General features: G+C 38.3%; 1 protein-coding gene across 1 annotated transcript; it reads left to right on the top strand.

The window, feature by feature from the left end:
* Positions 1-1,311: 1,311 nt before the first annotated feature.
* Positions 1,312-7,248, top strand: LOC132062449 (uncharacterized). Its single transcript, XM_059455022.1, has 9 exons — positions 1,312-1,531; positions 1,703-1,888; positions 1,992-2,692; positions 2,794-3,486; positions 3,532-3,641; positions 3,777-4,071; positions 4,983-5,032; positions 6,927-7,032; positions 7,138-7,248. The coding sequence occupies exons 1-9, from the start codon at positions 1,312-1,314 to the stop codon at positions 7,246-7,248; spliced, it is 2,472 nt and encodes an 823-aa protein (XP_059311005.1).
* Positions 7,249-11,855: the final 4,607 nt, after the last annotated feature.

Genomic DNA, 11,855 nt, shown 5'->3' with positions numbered 1-11,855 from the left:
CGGCAATGGCCTCTCCGGCCACTGGAAAACCGCCCATTGTGGTTGTCCAGTCTAACACAACATCACCACCACAACCTACCCACCATTTACTGAACTAAACATATGCAATAACCCTTGATCCAACAACTTCTACTACTACGTACAATCCTACACTACCCATGAAAAATGTCACATATTTGCATGGGGAACCCATGGTAGTATGGGATGAAGAGGAGATTGAGCAGATGATTATTAAGGAAAAACTACAATATGCTGTCGTTGGGAAGTTCTTATATGGATTGCCTGACGTGAAAGAATTGAGAACCTTAATACCAAAACAGTGTGGATTGAAAGGAGAGTGTATTATCGGGTTGTTGATAAATAGGTATGTACTATTACGTGCTCCTTCTTGAGAAGATTATGTGGCCTTATCGTCTAAACCTGCATACTATATTACGCATAAGAACTGGTCATATCCCATGCGTATGTTCAAATGGGATCCATGGTTTGATCCAGAGGAAGAAACGAAGATTGCAATTGCATGGATATCATTCCCATCATTACCTCCAAATTATTTTGTGAAAGAGGCAGTTTTTTCACTAGCATCTGCTGTTGAAAAGCTGCTATGAGTTGATATGGCTACAGCTAATAAAAAAAGGCCAAGCTACGTGAGAGTGAAGGTAGAAGTTGACCTGCTTGGAGAATTTCCAAAGAGAATCAATATATGGATAAAAAAGAAGGGTACTGGGGAGATTGTGGACAAATGGATAAAGATCAATTATGATTATGTCCCTAAGTATTGCAAAAACTACAAACTTCAAGGGCATAATGAGCAAGACTGTTATGTCATCCATCCAGAATTGTATCCTAAGAAGGAGGAAGAAAGTTTAGACAAAGAACAGGAGGAAAATAATAAGGAAGATCAAAGAAAGAATAGGGATCAAAGCAATGCAAAAAACAGCAGGTCTGAGGCTAATGAACACAAAGGGCATAATGCTGACACAATGAAAGGGAAGGAAGCAGTAGACAAGGTTGATGCGTACAGAGGTTAATGATAATGTGGATTCAAGGAGAAAAAAGGAAAGCAAAAGAATAAGAGGCAATTTCATAGAGGTAGATATGATGAAAATTCTTGGAAACCAAAGGAGAATCAAACTTTAGAAACTAATCAATATGCAGCACTACAGAACACAGATGGATATAATAGACTTGACAGATATGCAGAAATCTTTAGATGGAAGGATAGTAGATGCAAAGGTTGTTGATGCTTCAAATCAAGTTGCTACAGTGTAGCAAAATGTAAACACTAATGATAAGGGCAAGGAAAAGCAGATGGAAGAACCAAATCAGGTGGAGAGTATATCAGCAAAAGCATGGATTGAGAATAACTTTGGTAAACAACTCAATGATAAATGGAAGATTTTGTCTCAACAGGTGTCTAAGGTTAACCCAGGTACTCCAGTTAGAGATGAGAGGGAACATGATTCAGAAGAAACTGGTGACACCTTACTTAACAAAAACTTGGAGAAAGGTTTGGAAGAAGATAAATCAGGTGAAGTGCTGCAGGATGTTGTAGATCAAGATGATACTCCTATATCAGTTCAAGGATTGGAGGATAAAGAAGGAAGGAAAAGAAGGAAAAGAAATCACAAGGCCACCAGAGAATGACAATTCTGGCAATTTGCCTGTGGAACCAGTAGAGAGTGCACATCATGAAAACAAGATGAGATAGAAGCACAAGTTGATCATAATTGCCAAGAAGAGAAAGATTTGACTCAGAACATTGACGATATAGCACAGGAGGCATATTTATCTCCTAGAAGTGTACAAAAATTGAAGCAGGCAACAAATAAGCAAAAACCTATCAGAAATACCAGTGTTCTAGCGGCAGAAGTTTCCACTAGGAGGAGTAAGAACAAATCCAATAATTCTCAATGATAGACAAAGCTTTATTTTGGAATATTAGGTCAGTTAACACTCAACAGTCTTTTGTGAGGTTAATTGAACTAAAGAGGAGACATCATTATTCTATACTATTGAAAAGTATAGAAGGAAGTTAGGCTATCAGAATTGCAAGGTGAACTGTTCAGGAAAGATTTGGATCTTTTGGACAGATGAATGTCTTGGTGTAGTTATCTCTGAATCAGAACAACAAGTTACTCTGCAACTGACTCACCCATCCTTGAATCAATCAATGCTGGTGTCACTAGTTTATGCTAAATGTGATAGAGATGAGAGGGAAGTGTTGTGGGAATCTATGGTAGAGTTAGTAAATCAGCATGACCTTCCTTGGTTAATAGAAGGGGATTTTAATATCATAGTCTTTGATGAGGAGAAACAAGGTGGTCTTCCAGTCTCATCCAATGAGACATTAGATTTTTCTAATTGTATACAAAGTTGTGGTTTGATTGATGTAGGATTCTCTGGAAGCAAATTCACCTGGTGGAATGGGAGGACTGAAGAAGATTGCATATTCAAAAGGTTAGATAGGATTTTGGTGAACCAGCAAGTGCTAGACATCATGCCATCCACAATAGTGACTCATATGATCAGACATGGTTCTGATCATGCACCATTACATCTGAAGTATAACAACAATGCACATCATATTATCAAATCTTTTAAGTTTCTTAACTTCTGGACAAATCCTCATACATTTATGGAGGTGGTAAAAGAGAACTGGACTGCTGATTTATGTGGAAATCCATTTTATGTATTTCATTACAATTAAAGAAACTTAAAAGAGCACTGATTCAATGGAGCAGGAACAATTATCAATGGAGCAGGAACACTTATGGGAATATATTTCAACAGATTGCCACTATTGAAGATACTATAAAAGTGAAGGAGTTGCAGTTTGAAACTAATGCTTCAAGGGAGAATAGAATGCTGCTACATCAAGCACAGGCTGAATTAACCAAATTTTTACACTTGGAGGAAGAGTACTGGAAGCAGAAAGCTGGTATGAAATGGTTCAATGATGGGGATAGAAATACTAAATTCTTCCATTCATATGTGAGGGGCAGGAGGAATAAATTGGCCTTGAAAAGAATACAAGATCCAAATGGTACTTGGTTGGAAAATGAAGCAGATATTGGTTATGAGGCAATCAGGTTCTTCGAGTCACAGTTTAGTAAAGAAAACTCAAGAGCTGATTATGCATTCCTGAAAAATATACCTAAGCTGATTACTGAAGAGCAACAAAAGAATATGGAGGAGTTGCCATCCGAAAGTGAAGTAAAGGAAGTTGTGTTATCACTCAATGGGGCTAATAGATTCACAGGACACTTCTATCAAAAATGTTGGGAGATTATCAAGATAGATGTGGTTCAAATTGGTAGAGCCTTATTTTTTGGTTATGAGATACCACAATTTATCACACATACTAACCTGGTTTTATTGCCAAAGAATGAGGTGATTAATAATTTTAATGATATGAGACCTATCAGTCTCAGCTCCTTCTCCAATAAGATACTGTCAAAAGTGCTACATAATAGATTGGCTAAGGTTCTTCCTAGTATTATCTCTTATAGTCAGACATGATTTGTGAAGGGAAGAAGCATTGCAGTATTACTGGCACAAGAGATCATCAGAGATATCAATTTGAGAGCTAAACATGCTAATGTGGTGATCAAATTTTACATGGCAAAGGCATATGATAGGCTCTCTTGGATATTTTTGACTAAAGTACTAAGATAATTTGGATTTGGAGAGGTTACCATTGATTTGGTATGGAGATTGTTGTCAAACAACTAGTATTCAATATTGATTAATGGTCAAAGTCATGGCTGTTTCAGATCAAGTAGGAGGGTAAAGCATGGTGATCCACTTTCCCCTACACTATTCATTATAGTAGCAGAAGCCTTAACAAGGAGTCTGAATAAGCTGCATGAGAAGCCAAGGTTCATAAGCTATGGAATGCCAAAATGGAGTCCTCAAATCAATCATCTATCATATGTTGATGATACAATCCTATTCTTTTCTGGGGATGGATATTCATTAAAGAAAATGATGAAGAGGTTGAGGAAGCATGAGAAGGCATCAGGACAACTGGTCAATACTGATAAAAGTTGTTACTATACTCACCATAAGGTATCTGCCAGAGTTAATAACGAGATCAAAAGACATACTAATATGAGAAATGGATCCTTTCCTTTCACATATGTAGGATGTCCAGTGTTTTATGGAAGAAGGAAGCTGATATATTATGAGGATTTGATAAAAAAAGTGATGAAAAGGATTCTCTCCTGGCAAAACAGACTGTTATCTTTTGGAGGTAGATATGTGCTGGTTAATCATGTGTTACACCCCGTAGTTCTGTATGTTGAAATTTATAAGTATGGATTGCCTTAGGTATGGACTACGTTGCCTTCAAGGATATATACGATCGTATGCGCTTATCTTATGGTTATGAGGGTTTAACTTCATATCATAAGCTACGAAAGGATTGGAGGGCAAGTGAATTAAGGAAATTAAGTTTGTTGGACTTTGGAGAAAATATGAGGGGCAATTTTGGTCCAACTTGGAGAAAAAATATCTTTTAGTATATGAGGAGTTTTGGAGCAAAGAAAAAGCCTAAATTGAAGTTCATGAAGTCTAGTTTCCAACGCAACAAACCGTTCGTCGATAGGACATCAAAGTAAAGAGTTATGGACGTTACAAGTTAGGCCGCCAGAGCAAAAATTAACCCTTCGCGAACACGAACGCGACCAAAGGGCCGCGAACACGAAGAGGAGAAGGGATTAACCCTTCGCGAATGCGACCCAAGGCCGTGAACGTGAAGGTTAAATTTTGAGTTGGTAGAAACCGACTTAAACACCTTATATAAGGGGCAAACCCCTTCATTTTCACCCAAAACATTTCCCAAAGCTTAGCAAACATATAGAGGTGAGTGTATATCATAAAGTTGAGGGTTTGTGAGTGATTTCAAGTGGCGGAGTATTAAATCAAGTCTCGGGTAACGTGCAATTGTGATTATATTATTGTTTTGCCATGGATTTTAGCTTGGATTCAAAGAAAATATTGAAGATCTTGCAGAGCTAGTGAGAATAAGGTATGAATCCCTCCTTATTAATATTAATTTCAGTTTATTTACGGAGATAAAGTTATTAAATAGCCGTATAACAAGTTGGTTAGTTGAGAAACTTAGAAAACATCATGTGGGATGTTTTATAGAGCCTATTGGTGTTGATAATGTTGTTGTCATGTCGGTATTGTTCTTGTTGTTGTTGGTTGTTGATTGTTGGATTGTGATTTTGGGCTAGGCATATAAATAGGGGAGATGCTGCCCGAACTTCAGTAGATTCTGAACGGAATTAAATTGAAGGCTTAAGATGAGCATATGACATTGAGCCTAACAATAGTATGAATGGTTTATATGTAGATCCACGAGCTTGGAAGGATAAACGTTGATGGGCTAAGGAGACCGAAAGGTATGTTAAGGCTAGTCCCTTTCTTTCGAAGGCATGATTTCTATGTTATGATTCTAGATATTTTGTCATAACATTTTTACATCCAAAAGTTAGTAGTTCATGATTCTTAAAAGCTTCTTATGATATTAAAGATGAGATGTTTTCTATGATGAACATGATGATGGTGATTCTAATTCTAGAAATTCCAAAGCTTATGATTTTAATGCTATTATGAGATTATTGAGTTTATTTCATGATTTCCTTGGTTCTACTCATTGTTGTTGATCTCACCTTATGTTACTTGTTCCTTCAAGGTGAGATATAGCGATAATGATTGTTCCATAATATAAATCGGAGGTTACCGACCTTACGTCACTCCGATTTAGTTGTAGCTTTCATATGAGCTTTCATGCATACTATTTACATTATGTATATATATATATATATATTATTTATGGATCGGGCCGTACGTTCCTCGGCACTAACATATTATATTTATGGATCGGGCCGTACGTTCCTCGGCACTAACATATATGGATCGGGCTGCACATTCCGCAACATTATATTTATGGATCGGACTGTACATTCCACAGCGCTAACATTTATTGATCGGGTTGCACGTTCAGCAACACTAACATTTATATTGTATATATACGTGTATGTGCTTACTTACATATGATTTCTAGGATTCACGCATTGCATATTGTACATTCCCAGATGACAGGTTATCTTGGTCTCATGTTATGTTCTACGTTCCTTCTTATGTTATTTTCATGCCTTATATACTCAATACATTATTCGTAGTGATGTCCCTTCTTGTGGACGCTGTGTTCATGCCCGCAGGTTCAGGTTGTCAGGCGAGCAGCCCAGCATAGTAGGACTTTCTCTCAGCTGCAGTCAGTGTGCTCCATTTGGTCCGGAGCCGCAGTCTTTTGGTGTTATATTTTGTTATGTACACATGAGTAGGACGATTCCTTGTCCCGTCCTTCCTACAGTTTTTGTTCCATAAGAGGTGTGTAGACATTTGTATGTAGTTAGAAAGTTAGATAGCCATGCCAGTTTTTATTCCATTATACGACATATGTAGCGGCCTAGTCGGCTTACAGTGTTATTTTTTGTATATCTATGTAAATGATGGTTATGAGTTTTGGACGTGGAGTTTGTTATGTTGATATCACCAATGTGTATAATTCAGTTAAAAGTCATATATGGACCACTATGTTGCTCAGTAAGTTTTAAGTTCGAAAGTAGGAGTGCTTGATCAGAAAAGGTCGAGCACTCGTCACGACTCCTCAGTTTGGGGCGTGACACCATGCCTGTGTATTTACTATCAGCTATGAATCCTCCTTCTGGGGTGGTAAAGTAGCTTTACAAGATATTTGCAAAATTATTTTGGCGCAATACTGAGGGGGTGAAAAGCAAACACTGGGTGGCATGGGACAAGTTATGTCTACCAAAGTATGAAGGAGGGATTGGTCTTAGATCATTAACTGATATATCCAATGCACTATTTGCTAAGTTGTGGTGGAATTTCAGATGTGGAAGAAGCTTATGGAGAAGCTACATGCTGAACAAATACTGCAAGAAATGGCATCCTACTATGGCAGTAGATAGAGGTGGTTCTCACACTTGGAAGAAGATGGTGATCATATGAGATGCAGTTGAGCCACATATATTTTGGTATTTGAGAAATGGAACTTCAAGCTTCTGGTATGAGAATTGGACAGGGCTTGGGGCACTTTATTAGATCACTCCTGATGCTGCTAGAGAAGAAGAGATAAAGGTTAGACAGTTTGTGAAGGATGGTGAATGGAACATGGAACTGTTAATAGTTAGTCTAGATCAGGAATTGGCTTAGCATATCAAGGATAATATCAAATTTCCAGAGGGCTAAGAAGATGATGAACCATGTTGGATGTTGGAAACAAGTGGCAAATTCTCAGTTAAATCTGCATGGGAATTTTTAAGGCACAGAGAAAGCAAACAAACTAACTATAGAATCATGTGGGAGAAAGGGTTGCCAATAAAGATAAGTTTCTTCATTTGGAGGGTGTGGAAAGGGAGAATCTCTACAAATGATATATTGAAAAGAATGATGATCAATATACCATCGAATCTTTGTGTGAGGGAGCATAGAAAGCGTATACTTATTTCTAACTTCTTCCATAGCTATCAAGTTATGAAAGTTTTTTGCTTCTTGTGTGGGTATCCTCACAGATGGAGTTGGTCTACAATAAATGATCATGGCATGGTGGAATGCTGAGACAAAACCAAAATTGCAACCTGTTCATAGAGCAATGCCGGCAGTGATCATGTGGTCATTATGGAAAATAAGAAATTTCATTAAGCATGGAGGATCAGTTACTCTCTGCAGACTGAAACAACAAGTACAACACATCATACATCAACTGGCAAGGAAGAGATTCCCATGGATGCAGAATTTATCTAATGATTGGGAAAATATGCATCAGCAACTTAGTAGATATAAACCAAAAGTTTATTATGCTAAGGTGTTGTGGAGAATTCCACCTTCAGGGAGATTAAAATGTAATACAGATGGGGCATGCAGAGGCAATCCTGGGAGTAGTTCATATGGATTCTGAATCAGGGATAGCATTGGAGATTAGGTTTATGCAGAAGCATAGCAAATGGGAATAGCAACAAACATGGAAGCTGAAGCTGAGGCCATAAAACAGCACCGAAGTAGAAAAACACAACATTCAACAAAGTTCAACTTGAGACCGATTCTCTTGTCCTCCAAAAGATCTTACAAGATTCATGGATCACTCCATGGAATTGAGAGATCGATTGAAGAGATCAAACAGACATGAGAGCGATGCAGTGCGATCGATCATGTTTTCGAAGTCAACAAGTTTGGCGTACTTTCTAGAAAATCAAGCTTTGATCATTCGAGATCAAAGTACATGACTTTATACTCATGCCATCAGAAGGAAGAAGAATTCTCAACGTGGACAAATCACAACTTCCTCAACTGAGGATTAGAACAAGGAGGATTCAACAGCTTGACAATCAACAATGATGCTACATGTATGGATAATCATATGGTGTTTTCACAGATTAGGACAAACATCAAAGCTGATACATCAGGATCACAAATGGCATACTAGCTCAGGCATACAGGATAGAACTGGTCATATAGGACGGTTCTTTATTTTTTTTAATACTAGCTAGTTCATATTATAGACATGCTGTAATAGACTGTTTCTTTAAATTCTGCATTTATTAATAAAAAGTGCTAACAGGCTTGGCCTCTTAGAGCACAATTTGATTAAAAAAAAAAAAAAACATACCACATATCCACAACGTTAAGATACCAATTGGAATCACCTAGATAACAATTGGACACACCGAGACACCAATTTGACCGAAGTTGCATGATTAGAAAGAAAGAAGGGAAATTTTCCTAAATGTCCTATTGTCTCCCATGGATAGGCACAGACGTCTACGTACCATTCCACGAGACTCTACCAGACATTGCTCTTGTCTTGTGAGACCGGTAACCTAGGCTCTGATACCAACTTGTCACGACCCATTTTAGGATTGCGCGGGCACCTACCATTCCCACCTCAGTAGGCGAGCCCATAACTCAAAACCCAAATAATTTACAATCATGAAACAAGATTCATTTACCATTAAGTTAAGACACAACGAAATGCGGAAGTAAAACCAATATATATAAATAAGCGAAAGTGTTTACAAACAATTTTTAGTAAATTCGACTCTTTTCGCATGACCTGGTTAGACTAGTATAAGAGCGATAACTTTGAGACAAAGTACAATGAAAACAAAACTTAACCCCCATCTAGAAATAAGATAATGGAGGTCTTCAAGATAGGCACCACACATCTCCGGAAACATTAAACCAACTAATAACCTACACAACTCTACACCCCGAGAGAGATGTAGCAAGAGTAGTATCAGTACAACACTAGTACTGGTAAGCATCATAGGCCGACAATGGTTAGAATAACATAACGGTAACAGAGTCCACAAATAAACATGGTAGGCGGTCTTAAGTCAATTCATGAATATAGCCTTATTCAAATAACGCTCTTCTAGAAGTTCATTTCCCTAACTTTTATCATTCCTCAAGTTCTAGTGCATCTAGCATACTAATTAGATAGCCATGCTCAAAAGACCGCAACATTACGACTACTAACAAGGCCAATCCTACGCCAATACCACACTCAACCTACCATCAATCATATCCGCATTTGGTTTTAAGGAACACTCTCTCGTCATTCTAATATTCATTACTCACCCAACATAGCAAATCATACACACCCGTCTTAATACCATCTAGCGCCATACTTTCCCAATCCAAGATAACAGCCTATGGTTATAGCAACTAAGCCCCAAATGTTTCAAGTTCAAGAGTATTCATCCAAGACCCAAGTATAACTACAGTACTCCGCCCCCATTTAGTCACATACAAAGATCCCAAAAGACAATCCATATCAAATCTTTCAACAATCCAAATTACGCTAAGCACATAAGAGAGACAAAAAAATGCGATACAGATGTATGCCAAATCTCAGTATAATTATTTCGAACCAGTGTATCCCAATAATAACACAACAAGTCATCACCTATGTTATAGCAGCTAAACCTAACTGTGCCAAGTCTCAAGAATAATCCATCATGAATAAACATAACAACAAGAATCATATGAAAGAATAAGTTGCAATGCAATGATGTATGCAATGTGGATGCAATGCCAATGCAGTCTTTGTACAACATGTCTCTGACGGAATACCCCTACGTCTCAGTGATCATGACCCATGGAGGACCCGCAAAGTCTATGTACCACTCGTCTCGGTAATAACTTTGGCCACGAGCACTCTCTCGATCCCAGCAAGAGACCTCGGGCATCGACCACTCATTCGCTCCCGGCAAGAGACCTGGGGAAACGTACACTCATTTCGCTTCGGTAAATGACCTCAAATCACAGACTCTCATCTCTCTTTAACGCTCTCCGGCAAAGACCTCGGAGGCTACACTCTCTTACTTATCATCATCAGTACCATAACCTAATGTATCATGGAAATGAGTATGAATACGATGCAATGTAATATCAACATCCAATTCAATCCCAAACAGTACCACACATGGCACACTGGTAATATCAATAACAAGGCTTCACAATAAGCCACCAGGCAATCACAATTCTCATCTCAATATCAATCAAGTAAAGTGCCGCAATATCATAGCCATGATATAGCACAAATCACCAATATCCGATGTCTCAATATGGCAACGAGCCGATAAATAAATAGAACAAGATAATTCAACAACGCAACGGGGTGGGTAGCCCTCAAATCACACAACAAGGCCTAACTTAAGACAATATCCAACCGAACTTCATACACAACAAGGCCCAACCTAAGACAATATCCAACCCAACTTGATACCCGAAGGTTTACATGCATTCTCCGACAATATCATCTAAACATACGCTTCGCTAATCAAAGTCTCACCATAAGGTAATCATAAATCTACAACTCTATTAGTAATCCACAATAACCACCATTTCTTAAAGTATCCAACCCAATCTCCGAAATACTATACATGCATTCTCCGCTTCATCTAACAAGCTTTTATGAAAGTCTAACCGGAGTCTACCAAGAGAGGGAAGCTGAAACATAACTCAAGACCGGACAGGTGCGTGAGCATCCACTTGGACTCCATCATCCATCTTTGAAGGGAATTTTTAGACTCGAGAGGTGTTACACCTCGAAAATTTTTTCGTTAAGGTACAGTGAATAGGCTAATGAAGAGTACGAAGTATACGATGTTTCCATGAGTAAAAACTAGCATTTGATGATTACAAATAAGATTTGAAAGACATTCGAGTTAAGGAGAGAAAGTTGGTAAGAAAAGCAGGTTATAAGTTCAGTGTGTTGGGCAAACTACGAGTATTGAACTAATGAGGTCTTAAGGATGTTTTGGAGAAGAGATATGACATCCCTTAGACTGATAATGAAGTGATAAACAAGTGTTAAGAAGGTCCCATAAGGATTCGAGATCAAACGAGATGACGGGAACAATTTCGGAGAAGCAGTGAGTTCCACGACCACTTCCACGGCCCATATAATATTCCACGGACCGTGGATGGGTCCGTGGAACTGCCAGTAGATAAGGTGGCTGGCTAGTCATGAACCACGACCAGTTCCACGGCCAGCACTTGGTTCCACGGACCGTGGAACAGTCCGTGGAACACCTGACGGGCTGAAATGATAAAAGTTTATAAATGTGTTGCCACTTTATTTATTTCATTCCGTACACTCCTCCATCTCTCCCAAAGCCTCTAGAACCTTCCATACACTTCAACCACACAAATTCAAGGAAAAATTATGATCAACTTCATTAAACCAACAAGAATCATGATTGTGAAACCCATCAAAGTCATCTAAACCAAGAAATTCAAGAAAGGGTGAAATAGGG

The sequence above is a fragment of the Lycium ferocissimum genome, chromosome 7 (assembly GCF_029784015.1).
Source record: "Lycium ferocissimum isolate CSIRO_LF1 chromosome 7, AGI_CSIRO_Lferr_CH_V1, whole genome shotgun sequence".
NCBI lineage: Eukaryota > Viridiplantae > Streptophyta > Magnoliopsida > Solanales > Solanaceae > Lycium > Lycium ferocissimum.
This window is presented reverse-complemented; position numbering and strand designations above follow the sequence as displayed.

Coding starts and splice junctions, on each gene's coding strand:
- LOC132062449 (XM_059455022.1), top strand. CDS start 1,312: ATGGAAGAACCAAATCAGGTGGAGAGTATATCAGCAAAAGCATGGATT. Junction 2,693..2,793: donor TATGTGGAAATCCATTTTAT/GTATTTCATTAC, acceptor ATATTTCAACAG/ATTGCCACTATTGAAGATAC. Junction 7,033..7,137: donor CTCACACTTGGAAGAAGATG/GTGATCATATGA, acceptor GCACTTTATTAG/ATCACTCCTGATGCTGCTAG.